Source organism: Haliotis rubra, unplaced genomic scaffold (assembly GCF_003918875.1).
Source record: "Haliotis rubra isolate DU_JTF1 unplaced genomic scaffold, ASM391887v1 Scf763, whole genome shotgun sequence".
NCBI classification, from domain to species: Eukaryota; Metazoa; Mollusca; class Gastropoda; order Lepetellida; family Haliotidae; genus Haliotis; species Haliotis rubra.
The window spans coordinates 460,927-481,436 of NW_025767483.1; the positions used below are offsets into that span (position 1 = coordinate 460,927).

General features: G+C 42.3%; 1 protein-coding gene across 8 annotated transcripts; it reads left to right on the forward strand.

Moving 5' to 3' along the window:
- Positions 1-743: 743 nt before the first annotated feature.
- Positions 744-13,731, forward strand: LOC124260448 (mucin-22-like). 8 transcript variants are annotated; one of them, XM_046694771.1, is made up of 6 exons: positions 744-1,063; positions 7,457-7,838; positions 8,597-11,440; positions 11,558-11,638; positions 11,699-12,206; positions 12,276-12,359. In XM_046694771.1, the coding sequence occupies exons 1-6, from the start codon at positions 902-904 to the stop codon at positions 12,295-12,297; spliced, it is 3,999 nt and encodes a 1,332-aa protein (XP_046550727.1). In that variant the 5' UTR covers positions 744-901; the 3' UTR covers positions 12,298-12,359. The 8 variants fall into 8 exon arrangements, with proteins under 8 accessions (XP_046550727.1, XP_046550729.1, XP_046550723.1 ...); XM_046694767.1 differs by lacking the exon at positions 12,276-12,359 and adding an exon at positions 12,534-13,731 and having other exon boundaries at positions 745-1,063; positions 8,597-11,342; positions 11,561-11,638; positions 11,699-11,940; XM_046694773.1 differs by lacking the exons at positions 11,558-11,638; positions 12,276-12,359 and adding an exon at positions 12,534-13,731 and having other exon boundaries at positions 8,597-10,625; positions 11,699-11,940.
- Positions 13,732-20,510: the final 6,779 nt, after the last annotated feature.

A 20,510-nucleotide genomic window follows, 5' to 3' on the forward strand; every position in this document is an offset into this window, starting at 1 on the left:
TTTTAGTGGTTAGAATGGAGCTCCTTGCCCCCTGTAAGAACGATGGTGGCCAGTGGTTAGAACGGTAACCCCTTGTAACTAATTAACCCATTTTAGTGGTTAGAACGACCCTTGTAACCCATTTTACATTGTATTCCATTTTAGTGGTTAGAATGGAGCTCATTTTTGTAACCCATTTTAGGGGTTAGAACGGTGTTCCTGTAACCCAAGTTTGTGCTTAGCACGGTTTGGTTTGTTTGGTGTTTAACGCCACACTCAGCAATATTCCAGCTATATGGCGGCGGTCAGTAAGTAATCGAGTCTGGACCAAACAATCCAGTGATCAACACCATGAGTATCGATCTACGGTGTCCCCTGTAAGCCATTATAGCAGTTAGAATGGTGTTCCCTGTAGTCCATGTTAGTGTTTAGTAAATGGTGGCAGGGAAATAACAAGATCAAATGTTGAAGCGGAAATGTATGAAATCCTGTGCATACAATATCATCTCCAATAAACAAATGCCAGAATGATGACTCTCATGATATTGTGACAAATATTTAAAACAAACTCGATGATCTAACAAATGCCAGATTGAAACTGACAAATATTTAATTCGATGATCTTAAATTAGATTAAAACTTCAAATTCATTTATAATAAAATGAAAAAAAATATTGGGGATAAGATATGTAAATGTCTTGTTTACAAGCAACAGTTTTACACAACCCGCCCATCTGAGACGGACGTGGTACGACATGACGACGGACAGCGTGGTGTCAGCATACACACCTTTCTTTCTAACCATCCAACGCATGAGGTCAAGAGGTCGGATAATTGTTCTGTAAGACCAGATGACGTCATCATCTGGTTATTTAAATGGTGAATCCGAAAACAAACCATTTCCAGCGAAGTGATAGCCAGGATGACTATTTTACAGATATTTATTGTTTTGTGTCAACTTCATCAGATCTCTGGCTTTGCTCGTCTGTTGAGTCCCCCTCAGAGATCGTCGCTCTGGAGGTACGGATATAAAGGGGCACCTGTCAATGAACAAGACGGGGAATTAAACTGCGGAGGATTTACTGTAAGTTGAACTGAATTTTTGGTTTTAAAATTTATTTAATAACAGTTTAAATGAAAAGTGTTTTTCTTATATGTTTTACAGGGTTAGCATGTGCAATTGGCAGGCCCCCTAGGGATCTCTCGTGTGTTTTGTGGTTGCCATAAGTCTGTTTCTCATACTTTGTTTCAGTATATCTAGGCAAAGAAAGTTAAATTAAAAATTAATTTAAGGATGTTTGGTTGTGGATCTTGTCATCCTTATTTTAATAAGATATGTATGTATGTATGTATGTATGTATGTATGTATGTATGTATGTATGTATGTATGTATGTATGTATGTATGTATGTATGTATGTATGTATGTATGTATGTATTATGTCTGTCTGTGTGTGTGTGTGTGTGTGTCTGAGCGCGCGCATAATATGTAATAATATAACACTTGCACATGTTAATTATTAATTATTAATTTCATTTATATATGGTTTTATCGATTTCCTTTGAATGAATATCTCATAGCACTGCAATCCATGAAGTCCATGAACTGCCGTGGCACTTAACAGTAAAAAAATATCTATACATTTCTTAATCGTAAACATATGATTTAATATAAACTTTTGAGAATATATTTCCTTTCAAACGTTTAGACTCAACAGTGTACATGTAGCCACTTACTTCAGTCAAATGTTCTAAACTAAATTTTGCCAATATTCCAGACTGTTTAAAGGTACTGTTTACACATGAACCGGTGTAGTGTAAAACAAATTCGTAACGTTGAAAAGATTATTGTCATGAGTTCAATAAATGATAAAATCAGTTAAAATTGGCGAATTCTTAAACTCTACACCAAAACGCAGCTGTTCACATGCACGATATTTGCACATGCTTTTCAGCAATTTGATGCATGGTCCTCGTGCAATTCATCTGCATAAGGTTTGCAGTTGGTTCCCCCAAGTTAGTGGAGAAATCTATCTTCGATGTAACCATATGTATATGCATAACATATAGTGAGTGTTTTATGTGAATCTAAACTTTTGGAAGGAAGTATACATTACGCATATTACACAATTTCTGATGGGTATCATATCTTTACAAATTAATAAATGTGTATACAGATTCATTGCTTACCCTCGTCTCCATTTAACCGATATATTTTTACAAAATTAATTACTTTTTATTATTACCTCTCAGTTATCGTAAGTATGTATTTATGAAAATAGTGTTGACACTAGGTGTTAGCGGAAATTATCTCTGATGTTCTGTTATCGGTATTTGGTTTTATTTGAAGGAAAGCCACATACACCAGTCGACAAGGAAATAATACATAAATCATAAACCTTAAGCTAAAGAATGCGTACATGGTGACTACAAGGAAACAAACAGGAAATTATTCGATGGTGATGTATATGAAATCGGTAGCACAGTTGTGTTTTGAACTTTAAGCTTGCAGTGTTTCGGCGACTGTTTTTCGTTTTGTCTATCTTTTATCAAATCCAATTTTTATATGAACTGTTTATTTGCCCGGAGTTTATATACGTATGCGTTAGCGACAGAACCATTCAGGCTGGAACCGCTTTGTGCTGTAGATATATTATATGATAAACATTCCGCCTTTATAAACATGGAGCGAGTGAGTGAGTTTTACGCCGCTTTTTGCAATGTTATAGCAATATCACGGCGGGGGACACCAGAAATGGGCTTCACACAGCGTACCCATGTGGGGAATCGAACCCGAATCTTCGGAGTGACTAGCGAACGCTTTAACCACGAGGCTACCCTACCGCCCCTGTAAACATGGAACACAACAGTGTCTCATGTAACTGTTCGGAAAACAAGGGAGGTCACTTTGCAGATAACTTCTTCACCAAACGGCTCGTGTCTGTTCAAAAAGGTTTCCTTGAAGGCATGCTTGGGGCGAAGCAGAACAGATTACTTTATGAGATGGTTAGGAATGCAGCTATATATAACCCGGAATGAGAAGCAGACAAGGCTGTATCAACATGGAACCCCACCCAGAAGCTTACACGAGGGATCTGGGGCAATTATTTAAGTAACCTGGCCAGGAAACACGACTACAGCAGTGTTACAACTCTACAACGCGTGAATCTCCACCTCATCCGTCATGGGTGTGAAATGTACGCATACGTTATTCTATGACGAGCGGTTACTTATAGTTGACCCCGTAGCGATGTGTATGTTAGAATTGATGGAGTCGTGGCGTCAGACACGTCCACGCCGTCGTGTCATACCGCCGTGAAGATGCAGCGTTTGGTTCTTTTTTCATCAGGCTCGGAAGACACACGAGGGACGGATACAACTCTTTGAGAAAAAGGGGACAATATTGAGAAGGGGGTGCACACATTTTCACGAGAGTTTCAATGGTCATTTAGGGATGCACAACCCTCTGGATCCTCCTATGCACACGTGTTTTACGTTTGAGTCGAAGTATAATAAACGTTAGAGCCAAGCTGTCCGAATGACGGACCTTATATACTATTTAAAAAAGTAGGGGATATTCCACTTTGCGAGCATAAAACTAGTCAATACCAATGCATATGAGAAAAGTAAAATATATCCATACAGATGAAACAGTTCCAATGGAATGGAATAAATGGTCACATTTTCCCTTAATTTCTCTTCATCATCTGTTTCCTTCTTGGCTTCATCATTTGCATTTTATCTATCTTGTAAATCCAATATCCCCTACTTTTTTAAAATGGTATATTTTCAAAGTTAAGCTGAAAGGGTTGTTGTCGACACGGGTACTGCAGATGTGTACCCCAGGTACGTTTCTGTATACAGGAAAGTACCGTAGCCAAGTTCAGATGTCTCAGATAAGACATGTATACAGAAATGTACCCCAGCCTAAATCAGATAAGAGATGTCCCCTCCACCCACCACCCTCACACCCTGGTATAATCCCATTTTACCAGGACTACTTTATTACATGAAATCGGTGAAGAATTCTTACCTGTTACTGGACGATGGGGTACAGTAGTGGCTAAAGCGTTCACTCGTCACGCCGAACACCGGGTTCGATTCCCCGTATTGATATACGGTGCCTTAGGTCTTACCGCCGCCATATAGCTGGAATATTGCTGAGTGCGGCGTACAAAAACCTCAGACCAAATCAAACCAATTCATCAAGGCATGACAGCTTGAGTGAGTGAGTGAGTGAGTATGGTTTTACGTCGCTTTTTAGCAATGTTCCAGCATAATCACGACGGGGGACACCAGAAATGGGCTTCACACATTGTACCCATGTGGGAATCGAACCCGGGGCTTCGGCGTGACGAGCGAACGCTTTAACCACTAGGCTACCCCACCGCCCCTCATGACAGCTTGAGATGAGAGGAAAGGTCACAGTGGCACAGATCTTGGACATTTAGTACCTGGTGAAAAACACGAGCATGGGTTTGGCGCTAATGAACTTAGAAACTTGGGCGAACATGATCACTGGTTTCCGGCTTGTAAAGAGAACTCTTCCACTACCGAATCTTCAGAAGAGATCTATATTTCCGGCTGTACCCAGTGCTAGCTTAGTATGATCTGATTCAATTATATTCTTGATATGATAATAACAACTGATACTTTCAACATGTTTTTTTACATGATTAATAAATAAGGAAACCAACATTTGTGAATCAATTCTCATCAAGACATCACTCGAATCGAATTCTTAATTAAACCCCGAAAGTTCTGAACCTACCATTTGAAATTAGAAAACGGCTGACGGTAAGATATCACGTGCACGTCCTGGGAAGAACAATCGAATGTTCGTGATCTTGCAATTAATACTGTTTTGATAATAATATAGGCAACCCACGGTAGCTGTCTGAGTGAGTGAGCGAGTGAGTATGGTTTTACGTCGCTTTTACAAATATATTCCAGAAATATCACGGCGGGGGACACCAGAAATGGGCTTCACACATTGTACACATGTGGGGAATCGAACCCGGGTCTTCGGCGTGACGAGCGGACGATTTAACCATTAGGCTACCCCACCGCCCGGTAGCTCTGTGACAGCTGAAGGACAAATGCAGTGCAATGGGATTTGTTTATTACAGCTTTTGTTTTCTCTGCATAAGATGAAACTTTTAGTGTGGGCATTACGTGTTATGGTGTCCCTTTCCTTGTACGTACACGCCCGAAATGTCTAATTCTGACATACCTGTGTTTGAGGTGCACCGTGCTGTACACGCTACGCCCGTTTCCTGTTTGTGTAAACGTTCGTGTATTATTGTGTTGACTTTGTCAAGACAAGTTACATAAAAAATATGAAAAGCTGATATGAAGTTGGAATTTTTTTTTTTTTAAAATCGGCAAATTATAAGAATTGCGGTTTTCGTATAATCGTCATTACCCGGATGTGATGATTTCCGAAAGAATTAAACATTTTTTTCTTTCATAGCTAAAAATGTCTCCCCACCCTCCACAACCATACCCCTCCACCCCCTTATGACATGTCTATCTTTAAGTGTATGTGCTGTGTTTGATAAGATTTATTTCAGGCTGAATGTATAGAAGAACGAAACTTACGAAGGCCTAGGGCCTACTCTGTAAAGAACTTCCATATAACCAACATGAGCGTGACTATGTTTCGGTAAAGGTATATCAAAGTGGATTAGGTCTAATAATGTTTTGCGTTTACCTTAAATTAATTACCTCGCGGCGTATCCGACGACCCTATGTGCAGGTGATATGGATTTCAGTGCTTGAGGTGTTGGAGTCACTGCCACCAGCTGAGAGGGTCGCTGACCTACTGGTTGGTAGACCACGGTCATGACACATATTGCACAATAATGTAAAACTCTAAACTAAGACTGACTCCCGTCTCGTCTCAATCAGAGACGCTATACCGAGATATAAACTCTGTCTAAATAAATAGAATCGCCCTACCTATACACAAACAAGTTCATTCTCAAGTACAATGTGCGAAGTATATTTCTGGTTTCCCCCGCTGTTTTATTGTTGGAACTTGCTAGAATTGTGTCGCTGTCGACTTGAAATCATATTAACCTGATCAGCAATGTATCTACAAGTTATATATATATAGACACTAGTGTTGGGAATTGGTTAAAATCTCATAATTGATGATTGGTTCATTACAACCGATCAATCATCGAAAATAATTGGTTTGCGTCATTTATCAAATGTTCCTGTTATCTTTGTTAATGCACACACACAAAAATAAAGAAAAAACATGTAGTAATTTGCAATTGGGTCTTTTGCAAATTGCACAAAATCCATTGGCAAATTTCGCATATTTAAAGGATGATTTGTATGTTAGGAACACAGATTTCCTGGATTCTTTAAGATAAATTCAATCATGACTTGGAACGAGCTTGTAGTGCTTATGAAATGTAAATTTAATGACACAAATAAAACCAACCTTGTGTAAAATATTGTTGATGCAAACAAGTGTTCCAAAATTGGTTGTGTTCGATTATGAGAAAACACAATCGATTGCTTGGTCGCTTAGTCATTGCGACCAATCTTCGATTATTTCAATTAATCGGACCACCACAAAAAGACACATGAAACTATCCAGGTAAGGAACTATGTTAATTACGATGTCTGAGGTCTTTCGGTATTTTCATGTCAACCCATTCACCAGCTGACACAAACCCCGAGCGACTGTGGAGTATGTTCTAATCAGAATAAGAGGCTGGTCAGATTAGTTTCATTGTTTGGTCGGTTCTGTACTTTTGTCGCCAGACTGAGGGAGTGAATTAGTTTTATCCGTTTTGACCTTTATTCCAGTTCGAACAAGCTATGACAGCTTGACTTAGGAGGTAACCCTTGAAGATCCGGATTAGAATTGATCTTCAGTAACCCATGCTTGCCGTAATAGGCGACTAACGGGGTCGGGTGGTCAGGCTCGCTGACTGGGTTGACACATGTCATCGGTTCCCAATTGCGTAGATCGATGCTCATGCTGTTGCTCACTCCATTATTTACACACCGCCGCCGTTTTAATTCCTTTGTTATCAGTATCAGTGCTCCCTGTTTTCGGTTATCAAAGGTCCCTATCAATCTATGATGGTTGTTAAAGGTGACGTACTGGATTGGCTCATCAGACCGGGTGACTTGGCTGGTGTTTGACGTATATCGTTGTTCAACAGGGATCGTTATTCACTATATCAATAACTGGTTCGGCTGCCCTTGCCCCAACTACTTACAGAGAGTGTGGCGTTAAAGTAACAGGGGCGGTGGGGTAGCCTAATGGTTAAAGCGTCGTTCGTCACGCCGTAGGCCCGGGTTCGTTTCCCAACATGGGTCCAATGTGTAAAGCCCATTTCTGGTGTCCCCCGCGTGATAGCGCTGGAATATTGCTAAATGCGGAGTAAAACTAAAGGCACTCACTGTTAACAATAAACAAGCAAATTCCAAGGAATATAATTTTCTGTGTTACAGCGTCAGTGGACGGACACAGACAACGAAGGATGTTGCGGCCCCTGTGGAGATCCTTGTGATGGTGAACGCCAAAACGAGGCTGGCGGGAAGTACGCACTGGGCATCATCGCCGGAAGTTACGAACCTGGAGCCTCAGTGACAGTGCGGGTAGAGATATGGCCGCCTCAACAACTCGGGTATTTCGAGTTTCGCCTGTGCGACCTCGACGAGTTCAAGGCACCAGCAACTCAAGCTTGTTTCGATAAGAACCTGCTGGTGATTGAGGATATCAATGAGTCTCAGTACTATCCTGGCAGTTTCAATGGAACAGTCGTATCGAACGTTCTTCTCCCACCAGCAATCACATGTGAACACTGTGTTTTGCAGTTCAAATATAACACAGGTTTGTGATATTTGTCATTGTATATAGTTGTGCTCGTGCGCGTGCGCGTGCGCGTGCGTGTGCGTGCGTGTGCTTGTGCGTATGGGTTCATTCCTCCATGACAGGTGCCACCGGTGGGGCAGGATACGCTCACCTTTTCGCAAACAACCAATGTTATCACTATTCATTCACTAATGATTCATTATATATATTATGTTCGTGATGTTGATCTCTGGATTGTCTGGTCCAGACTCAATTTTTTCAGACCGCCGCCATATAGTCGAGATATTGCTGATCGCGGCGTTAAACAACGAACAAAACAAAAAAGTCTCTGTTCTACTACATGCTATGATCTTTATGATTTTGTTGGAATTGTGCAATGGATTCGGGTTTGGGTAGAGAAATTCATCTGAATTTTACTCAGAGTAATTGTTGCAGCTGTATACAAGGGGAAGCCTAGTGGTCCGGGTTCGATTCCCCACAGGGGCCCAATATATATGTGAAATTGGTCTAAAACCCGACTCACTCACCCACTCACTCACTCACTTAACTGTATATATGTACTGCAGCTGTATCTCTACACAACGTTATAGGGGTGGTGGGGTAGCCTAGTGGTTAAAGCGTCCGCTCGTCACGCCGATGACCCTGGTTCGATTCCCCTGATGGGTACAGTGTGTGAGGCCCATTTCTGGTGAACCCCGCCGTGATATTGCTAGAATATTGCTAAAAGGGGCGTAAAACCATACTCACTCATAACGTTATCCTGTTCATTACTTCAGGTTATCGATACGGCGGAGATACTTGTCCATTCCGAGGTTGTGGTCCCCAGGAACAGTTTTTCAACTGTGCAGACATCCGTATTCAGAACACTTTGAGTACAATCATTTCACCAGCACAGTCGACGGCCTCTAGTGTTGAGCCATCAATCTCAAGCGTGTTTCCTTCAAGTGAAGATGCCTCTCTTATCACAGTGACATCTGTACACACCAGTGTAACCGATCCAGTATCCTCCATCTCTGAGACGTCAGTAGCTTCATCATCACCATCAGACTTGAGTGTGGCAACATCCAGCTCATCCTCCCCTATCATGATTACATCCGCATCAATAGGAGATCAGAGCATAGCGATGACAAGCTTGAGCGATGCAACCTCCACGATTATAGATGCATCCACAGTGTCATCGTCACAGGGCTTAGAAACATCTTCAACCTTAATGACAAGTGATGACATTCTTCCATCGTCAGTGGTTCTAGGTGGTAGTTCAGATGGCGGAGTCACCACAATGCTTCTGTCCCTCCCTCCCCTGTTTACGACCAGCATAGCGGTGAGCAGTAGTGTGTCGGGACATACTCCATCCTTCTCGACAGGGCTCACCAGTAGTGTGTCCACTGTTGCAACACTTCCCAGTAGTGTTACCATAGAGGCCTCGTCTATCTCAATCTCTCCCTCAAAAACGACAGAAGCCTCAATTTCTGCCTCGACAACGACGGACGCCTCAAACACTGCCTCGACAACAACAGAAAACCCAATCTCTCCCTCGACAATGGCAGAAGACTCAATCGCTCCCTTGACAACGACGGACGCCTCAGTCACTGCCTCGACAACGACGGACGCCTCAATCTCTGCCTCGACAACGACAGAAGACTCAATCTCTCCCTTGACAACGACAGACGCCTCAATCACTGTCTCGACAACGACGGACGTTTCAAACACTGCCTCGACAACAATAGAAAACACAATCTCTGCCTCGACAACGACAGAACTCTCAATCTCGGAGTTGACAACAACAACGGACGCCTCAATATCTCATTCGACAACAACAGAAGATTCAATCTCTTCTTCGACAATGTCAGAAGGCACAATCTCTGTCTCAACAATGATGGCCTCCTCAATCTCTCCCTCTGAAACGACAGAAGTGTCAGTGTCTGCCTCGAGTATATCAGAAGAATCTACCACTGCAACATCAGAGGAATCCACCATTACTATGACGTCATCAGAAGAAGCCACCAGTGCAACAACATCTGAAGAATCCACCAGTGCAACGTCATCAGAAGAATCCGCCAGTGCAACAACATCAGAAGAATCCACCAGTGCAACAACATCTGAAGAATCCACCACTGCAACATCAGAAGACTCCACCACTGCTACGACGCCATCAGAAGAATCCACCACTGCAACAACATCTGAAGAATCCACCACTACTACGACGCCATCAGAAGAATCCACCAGTGCAACAACATCTGAAGAATCCACCACTACTACGACACCATCAGAAGAATCCACCACTGCAACAACATCTGAAGAATCCACCACTACTACGATGCCATCAGAAGAATCCACCACTACTACGACGCCATCAGAAGAATCCACCAGTGCAACAACATCTGAAGACTCCACCACTGCAACAACTGAAGAGTCCACCACTGCAACAACAACTGAAGAATCCACCAATGCAGCAACATCAGAACAATCTACAACTGCAACAACATCTGAAGAATCCACCAGTGCAACAACATCTGAAGAAACTACCACTGCAACAACATCTGAAGAATCCACCAGTGTTATGACGCCATCAGAAGAAACCAAAACTGCAACAACATCTGAAGAATCTACCACAGCAACAACATCAGAAGAATCCACCACTGCAACAACATCTGAAGAATCCACAACTGCAACATCAGAACAATCCACCACTGCAACAACATCTGAAGAATCCACCACAGCAACAACATCAGAAGAATCCACAACTGCAACAACATCTGAAGAATCCACAACTGCAACATCAGAAGAATCCACAACTGCAACAACATCTGACGAATCCACCACTGCTACGACGTCATCATCAGAAGAATCCACAACTGCAACAACATCTGACGAATCCACCACTGCTACGACGTCATCATCAGAAGAATCCACAACTGCAACATCAGAAGAATCCACCAGTGCAACAACATCTGAACAATCCACCAGTGTTATGACGCCATCAGAATCCACAACTGCAACAACATCTGAAGAATCTACCACAGCAACAACATCTGAAGAATCCACCACTGCAACAACATCAGAGGAATCCACTCCTACTACGACGTCATCATCATCAGAATCCACAACTGCAACAACATCTGAAGAATCTACCACAGCAACAACATCTGAAGAATCCACCACTGCAACAACATCTGAAGAATCCACTCCTACTACGATGCCATCATCATCAGAATCCACAACTGCAACAACATCTGAAGAATCTACCACAGCAACAACATCTGAACAATCCACCACTGCAACAACATCTGAAGAATCCACTCCTACTACGACGTCATCATCATCAGAATCCACCACTGCAACAACATCTGAAGAATCCACCATTACTATGACGTCATCAGAAGAATCCACCACTGCAACAACATCTGAACAATCCACAACTGCAACAACATCTGAACAATCCACCACTACTACGATGTCATCATCAGAAGAATCCACCACAGCAACAACATCTGAAGAATCCACCACTACAACATCATCAGAAGAAGAATCCACCAGTGCAACAACATCTGAACAATCAACATCTGAAGAATCCAGAATCCCAGTGCAACAACATCTGAAGAATCCACCACTGCAACAACATCTGAACAATCCACCCCTACTACGACGTCATCATCAGAAGAATCCACCACTGAAGCAACATCTGAAGAATCCACCACTACAACGTCATCAGAAGAAGAATCCACAAATGCAACAACATCAGAAGAATCCACAACTGCAACAACATCAGAAGAATCCACCAGTGCAACAACATCTGAACAATCCACAACTGCAACAACATCTGAACAATCCACCCCTACTACGACGTCATCATCAGAAGAATCCACCACTGAAGCAACATCTGAAGAATCCACCACTACAACGTCATCAGAAGAATCCACAAATGCAACAACATCAGAAGAATCCACAACTGCAACAACATCAGAAGAATCCACAAGTGCAACAACATCAGAAGAATCCACAAGTGCAACAACATCAGAAGAATCCACCAATGCAACAACATCAGAAGAATCCACAACTGAAACACCTGAAGAATCGACCAGTGCAACAACATCTGAAGAATCCACAACTGCAACAACATCTGAAGAATCCACAACTGCAACATCTGAAGAATCCATCACTACTACGACGTCATCATCAGAAGAATCCACCACTGAAACAACATCTGAAGAATCCACCACTACAACGTCATCAGAAGAATCCACCAGTGCAGCAACATCTGAAGAATCCACAACTGCAACAACATCTGAAGAATCCACAGCTGCAACAACATCAGAAGAATCCACCACTGCAACAACATCAGAAGAACCCACAACTGCAACAACATCTGAAGAATCCACCACTGCAGTGCATCTGAACAATCCACAACTGCAGCAACATCTGAACAATCCACAACTGCAGCAACATCTGAAGAAGAACCCACAACTGCAACATCTGAAGAATCCACAACTGCAACAACATCTGAAGAATCCACCACTGCAACAACATCAGAAGAATCCACCACTGCAACAACATCAGAAGAATCCACCACTGCAACAACATCTGAAGAATCCACCACTGCAACATCTGAAGAATCCACAACTGCAACAACATCTGAACAATCCACAACTGCAACAACATCTGAAGAATCCACCACTGCAACAACATCTGAAGAATCCACAACTGCAACAACATCTGAACAATCCACAACTGCAACAACATCTGAAGAATCCACAACTGCAACATCTGAAGAATCCACCACTGCAACAACATCAGAAGAATCCACCACTGCAACATCAGAGGAAACTACCACTGCAACATCTGAACAATCCACCACAACTACAATGTCATCAGAAGAAACCTCCTCAACTACGATCGCAGAAACAACAACACCAGTGTGCGATTCGTCGTCTCCACATTATCAGTGCTACTCCAAATACAGCTATATAAATGACACATGGTGTCAAGACAATTGCTTGCTGGGTTACTGCCCAAACCATATATGCTATTGCTCATGTCAGGAAGGACAGGACGCTGGTGTTCGACCAGCACCTCCACGGGAAAGAAGATGCGTACCCTTGTCAAGACCAGACTTTGCCTTGTGGTGCTCTTCTTATTACAACATCGCACATGAATGTCCCACGGCCTTCTGCAGGTTAACTTTCACATAGGCCATCCATGTCAGTGTTTCCAAATCTGTATAAATATGTTTATGCTCCGGTGCAAATTGATCTACTATATTTTGTTTATATGTTTACATGTTATATGTTTGATTACATTTATCAAAGATTGTATTTTTGGAATTTTGCTAAAAGCGGGGTAAAACCTCACTCACTCGCTCATCATTGGTCCTTTCCATAATTGGTTTAATATGGAACACACTAGATATGCCATCAATTTTTATGCTGTTTTCGTTTGGATGTTTAGCTAGTTCCCTTCCATTGATTACGTAACTGAGCTAGAATTTGAGTGAGTGAGTGAATTTAGTTTAACGCCGCTTTTAGCAATATTCCAGCAACCTCACGGCAGGGGACACAAGAAAGGGGCTTCCCGGGTCTTCAGCGTGACGAGTGAACGCTTCCACCACGAAGCTTCCCCACCTCCCCTAAACTTTAAGAAAGCCTCATCTGTTTCCTATTGTAATCATGTGGAATACGCGTGCCATGGACTTGTGTCATCACTATTTGATAAACATTTCATTAACACCTGCTATTGATGTAATCGTTATCGTACAGTCTGCTTCAATTATTATCCAAGGGTTTGTCCCTTATATTTACATCCACGGTAAATCGATGAAATAGTTATTGTGATAATATTATTATGTGATAAATGTGGATTGATAATATGTGAGATATGTAAGATATATTTGTGATAATACATTTTTATTCTGTTATGAGTTTGTGTTTCAAATACCAAGACCTATTAGGCGAGCAGAGAAGCAGTGGCATCTGTTTCGACATGTTATCCAGACTGGGTATTGTCTATATTTATATATATATTTATTACCTACGAGGGCGAACATATCGGGGATCATATCACTCTCCTACCCAGAGTTCCATGCGGCAAGCCAGCATAGTATCTCTGCCACAGGCCAGAAAAATGTGACGATTCGTCACATCTTGCACCGTCCATTCAATATAATTTACATATTTCTCAACTCTTTTATTTTTGACGAGTCTACACAACTAATTAAACATCTTTGATGGAATGGTTTAGTTTCATTGAGAAAATATCCTAAAACATGTAACACTATTTCGATTTGCGTCGCGATCCTTTGTTTACATAGGTTGTACGGCTCCACGTGCTGTCATCGAAGCTGATGGAGAGCAAACGATGCAGCCAGTTTGATATCTAAATATGTACTGTCATAGACTTTACTGTCGCAGTTGTGAAGAATATATATGTAACAATGTAAAACATTATGAAGAGCGCCGAATAGCTTTCGTGAGTCCAGTCTCTTCTTATTATGAATATGCGCGTTTGATTACAAACAAGAGAAAAGTCCGGTCACGTGATATGCAAATTAGCCTGTGGCAGTGATGTTATGTTAGTCATCGCTGTGCCGGAGTGTGGGATCATATTTTCATACGATGCCCTGGGTCAAAATATCACTTTGTCATGGTGACATGACGTCATGAACAATGCTATGACGTCAGGTTTCCTCTGTGACGTTGCGTTCTACATGCGGCTATGGCGGGTAGCCAGCCTATGTTTGAAAGTAGATTTGAGTTTATTTTCCCCAATTTGACGACTTCGGTAATAAACAGAATATCATATTCGTGCTCATATCATACTATGTTTATGACACTCGTGCCTAAATATCGGTGTATCCCTCGCTCTCGCTCGGGAAATACTGACATTTAGGCACTCGTGTAATAAACATAGTATGCCATGGGCACTCATATAATATCCTCTATTTATTCTCATCTTGCTGGTGACAAACATACATGTACGTTTTCATTTACAAATGAAACAAATTTCCAGTAACTCGCATCCACAGGGTTTTATTCTTTTGATGGGAAACAATGATACGTAAGGCGTTGATGTAGAGTATACGTTCGACGTTGATCGTTAGCCATTGTATGAAAGGATAAGTAGACGAGTGGATAAGCGGATGAGTGGATGAGCGGATGAGTTTTTGGAAAAATTGTGTTCCTGTGTGCTACGTTGAAATTTAAGTCAGAGGAGACCTCTTGACAGTATGGAGGCTGCTAACACACTGAAGCATGGGGTCCCAGTACCACATGTACTTTGAACCCTAGATGGCTGGATTACTACCAAAGAGGTAATAACTGATACTGGTATGATGAAGTTACAGCTGCACTGTGCTACGGAGACAGTACAGATTAGGAAAACATTTGTGATGCATATGGAAGTTATGTGATGATATCTGCATGAGGAAAGTGTACACAGAATAAATGAAATATATGAATCTCCCATTAACACACTCGGCCTCTTAAACATACCAATATAGTTTAACAAATACATATATAATGTGGGGCGGTGGGGTAGCCTAGTGGTTAAAGCGTTCGCTCGTCACGCCGAAGGCCAGGGTTCGATTCCCCACATGGGTACAACTTGTGAAGCCCATTTCTGGTGTCCCCTGCCGTGATATTGCTGGAATATTGCTAAAACGGCGTAACACCATACTCAGACTCAGACATATACATGTATAATGCAATGTTCAATAAATGCCTCACATTCCAACCTGTGCTGAGCCCGATGGGAGGAGCAGAACCAGCTTGTGAATGGGTCGTCGTAACTCTGCACCTCTTGCTTTCAACAAAACACTTATGACAGTGCCATGCGTATCCACCTCAGTCTGGATTACACGACCCATGGAACATGCACTCTGGGTAAAGTGTCATCCTTGATAAGAACAACATCGTCCAGTTGAAAGTTCCTCTTAGGACAATTCCATTTTTGTCGTTGCTGCAGAGACTGAAGGTACTCTTTCTTCCATCTGGACCAGAAGACGTTGGTCAGATACTGAATACGTTTCCAACGCTGGCGGGCGTACACATGATTCTACTGAAACGTGCCAGGCGGTGGGATAAAAACATCAGGCTTCATCATAAGGAGGTGATTTGGAGTAGTAAGGGGTGAAGGTCGTCTGGATCCCCAGAAACTGTAGTAAGAGGCCTAGAGTTCAGGATAGCCTCAGTTTCACATAATAATGACTGTACAGCTCATCGTCAAGGCATGATCCAAACTCATGAAGCATGGGACTGAGCATGCTGCGGACAGATCTGATCAGTCTCTCCAAAACGCCACCCATGTGGCTTGCTGATGGAATTTTAAAGCTGAAATTGATCTACTTGTGAAGCATATCAGAATGAATTTTTCTTGATCGAGCTGATCCAAAGACTCCTTGAGCTCTCTAGCTCCACCATCAAAGTTTTGTCCCATTATCACAGAAGATTTCCTGAACTGGTCCCCTCCTGGCAATAAAGCGATGAAGAGAGTTAATAAAGGAACTTGTATCGAGTGAGTATCAATATGGACAGCTCGGCTACTGAGACACGTGAAGAGCACGCCATAGCGTTTAACACACTTCCTTCCCTACTATCCAAAAAAGTCAATTCCTGTGTAGGTGAATAGACCAGCTGGAGTCACTCTACATGCTGGAAGGTCAGACATCATATGTGAACTTGTTGGGGTCTTCAATCTTCTGCAAAACACACATTTGTTCATCACACTTCTTATAGCAGAATTTGCCCTTGTGATCCAATACTTGGCCCTCAAGGCTGATAGAACATGATTTCTCCCAACATGCCCAAGCCTGTCATGAGTGTCCCTAATGATTAACGTGGAAACATGGTTCTTTTTGGGGCAGAATGATAGCATGTTTCATGTCTTCAGAAATATCGGCTCTACTGAGGCGTCCGCCAATACAGAGAAAGTCGTCTCTTATAACTGGGTTCAACTTGTATAGTGGGCTGCTTCTGCTTACATTCTGTACTCGGCCTCGTTCATCTGCTGCTTTCAGCAATAAGTTCATCTCAGACTGGTACTCTTGATGCTGAACAGACCTAAGGATAGTTTCTCTAGCACGAGGCAACTCTTGGACAGTTAGCGATAAAGACGTTAGGTTACTGACCTTTACGTTCTGTGTCTTGCCACTACTGCCATGATGAGTAGTGTTGGAGCAACTTCACTTGATGCCAATGTTCCGGCAACAACTGATTTCGTCAAAGTCATAGCAACAGCTTCTGAGGTTTCATTACTTGCAATACATGATTGCTCAGGCCAATCCTTTTCAAAGCATCTAAGAAATGGTGGACCATCAAACCATAGAGAAGATTCCAAAACCTTGGCACATGTAGTTCCTCGTGATGCAATATCAGCAGGATTACTTTGGGAGTCCACATACTTCCACTGCTGAAGATCAGTGTAATCTCTTATAAGCTTTACTCTATTAGTCACACACACAGGGTACCTGTTTCGTTCGTTGGTGATGTAGTGAAGTACTGTTGTGGAGTGTAGTATGTTGTACTATCAATGAAGAAATGTCCCAATCTTCACTGCAGTGGCTGCTGCTGTCAGCTCCAGTCGTGGAATAGTGATGACCTTGAGAGGTGCAAGTTGTGATTTACCCATCACCAGGGCAGTGTGAATGTCCTCTTCATTACAGAGTCGAATGTAGGCTGCACATCCATACCCTGTAACACTTGCATCCGAAAATATATGCAGCTGGCAAGAGACAACATTACCAAAAGCGGGTGGTTTCAAACAGCGTCTTACCTCAAGATCTTTAAGCAACTCAAGTTCTCACAGCCACATATTCCATCTATCACAACAGCTCTTTCCTACATGATCATCACAGTCAAGAGACTTGTCCTTGCACAGGTCTTGCAATATTTTCATGGCTGGAACTGGAGATGCAAGGCCAAGAGGGTCATAAAGGGAGGACATTGTAGACAAAATCCCTCGTCGTGTAGCAGGCTTTTCTGGCAAGTCAACTGAGAACTTGAATGAGTCAGATTGAATGTGCCATTGCATACCGAGAGCCCGTTTCATGGGGATGTCGTCACAGCTAAGATCTATGGCTTGGATGTCTTTAGAACAATGCTCTGGAGGAAGGGAAGACAAGACATGCTTACTGTTACTGGTAAACTTTGTGAGATTGAATCCCCCTTCAGCGCATGCCGATCGCAACTGTGAGATCAGTGTGACAGCAGTCTCTTCATCCTGAACAGGATCCTGACCTATATCATGCTCATTGAAATCCAGCTCAAACAGTTTCAGTACATTCTCAGGTGTAATACACTCATTGACTTTTACCGTTTCCTGAAGAACTATTCTGTTGCAGACTACTGTATTGTTCTGGAGATTACGGGTTAGTTGCAGTGGTCCGTTCACTGTCCAGCCAAGCTTGTAACAAACTGCAAACGGTCCTCCATCATCTGAAGAGATTATCCCTAGCGGGTGTAGAGCTTCTGGACAGTTGCATCCGACATTCATAGTCTGTAACTTTAAGACAGTAGACAAATGGTTAGCATCAATTGTTCCCTGAGACTGTCCGTTATGACGCAGCCAGTACTACCATTGTCCAAGAATGCATACGTTGTAACTACCCTCTCACTTCCCTTCTGTCTGACGTTTACAGGAATGATCGATTGAAGGATAGTTTCGTTGACATTGGAACTCATGGAGTTACAATTTGTTGTGCTAGTAGTTATCGGTGTCTTGATAGTGGATGCCTCGGTCGAGTCTTCAGATTTCTTGATAGGCTTGAAGTTCTCATCGTGCAAAGCAGTTGGGTGACTTTTACCACAGATCCTGCATTTTTCTCCTCTTCATGCATCCCTTGACAGAGTGATTAAGTCCGTAACAAACAAAGCATCTTTTATTCTCCTTCAAATAGGAACGTCTAACTGCCAGAGACTTACTGCAAAACGCACTACAATTATAAATGTCATGAGGTTCCTTGCAGAAGTAGCAAGATACGTTTTTCTTACCATTTGAAGCACTGTTGTCAACTTGTGTAGCAAACCTCTGAGACTTGGGAACTTGTGATTTGTTGATTGAAGCATCATTAGCTTTGCGAGGACGATCATTACTCACAGAGTGTGCCTGCTTACCAGAAGTTGGCTCATTTGCTGATTTAGCTGCAAAGTCTACAAAGTCTACTAGATTTCCAAATCCAATATACTGTGCTCCATTCATCTGGCCTTGGTAACATGATCTCTCCATCTAGTCTGTAGATGCTGTGGAAACTTCTGTACAACTGACTGCATATAAGGAGCATGGTTTAATACAGACATATGAGATATGCTGTCCATCACGTGATAACACTTGATGAGAAGATAGGAAAACTGTTTAAGTCCAGAATAATCATCATTTTTCAGTGTAGGCCATGATAGCACTTTGTTCTGGTATGCTGATGATTATATGGATCTCCATTTTCTTTGAATAGCAAATCTCTTGCAGATTGATAGCCAGTAGTCATGTCCATATATAGACAACCAGAGACAAGATCCTTAGGCTTACCTTGTAAGTGCTGGTTCAGATAGTACAACTTTTCTGCGTCAGTACTTGCATGTGGGATGATCCGAGCGTTAAAGGCCATTATGAAAGAAGCAGGGTCACCCTGGAACTTCGGTACTTCTGGCTTGGGAAGAAACATCGCGTTGACCATCTGTTTCTGAGTCTCAACAAAAAGCTGACTAGAAGTGACATCTTGATCTGGACGGTTATACCTCATGTTCTTGAGTTACATTGGTATGAGATCTTTGAGATGTAGGCTGAAAATCCCTAGCATCAGGATTGAGAACTTTCCTGTTTGGTTCTTTACATGCTGAAGAATGCCTCCGAGTATGAATATCATATTTGCAAGTGTTAACACTGGCCGTGGATATGGGTACTTTAGGCTTTGTCTCATTGAGAGAAGTATTGGAACATTCTCTGCCACCATTAATGACATGTGAAACCATATGAGGGTTCGACTAGATTGTAGATCAAGTGTTGCATAGTCCTGACCTTCAGCTTCAGCAAAGACTTGCTCACAGGCACAAGACTTGGCGATAGCAATGTCCAACCTCATTTCTTCAATGTCCATCTTTGTCTGCTACATCATCTTCTCCATCTATTTATGCAACAGAGTCCTCTCTGCGAGTAGACCTGCAAGCTTAGCTTTTTTACATGTATGAGAAGATACTGACCCACTGACGCTTGTACGTGATCTGGAAGACTTAAACTTCTTACTTTTACACGAACCTGTAGCAGATACCGACTCATTCTGAACCTCCTCTGCCAAGTCCCGTTCAGTGGATTGGATCCAGTGCTGGATTAAGTCCTTGAATGCCATCATGGAGTTTACCCTGATGTCTACGATCTGCTGCACACCGTGCCTCTCAGCTGGTTCTAACTCGCTGCAATGGAGCTCAGCACAGGTGAGGTACCTAAAATACAACTGGTTAAATGTATCAGAAGGAGAACTAAATGCAAATTGTCAACACTTTCCATCAACTCATTAAGCTTATTTCTACATTTAGTAACAGCTGAAATGGAAGTAGCAGCCTTATTTCTCAACAGATGTAAATGTTCAATTTTAGCCTTTTCAGTAAGAGTTCTTTGACGAGAAGAACGTCGAACGTCATCACTTCTGTCTTGTGAACCACCAACAGCGCCCTGGACACCATCAAAGTCATGAACATCGGATGAATAAAC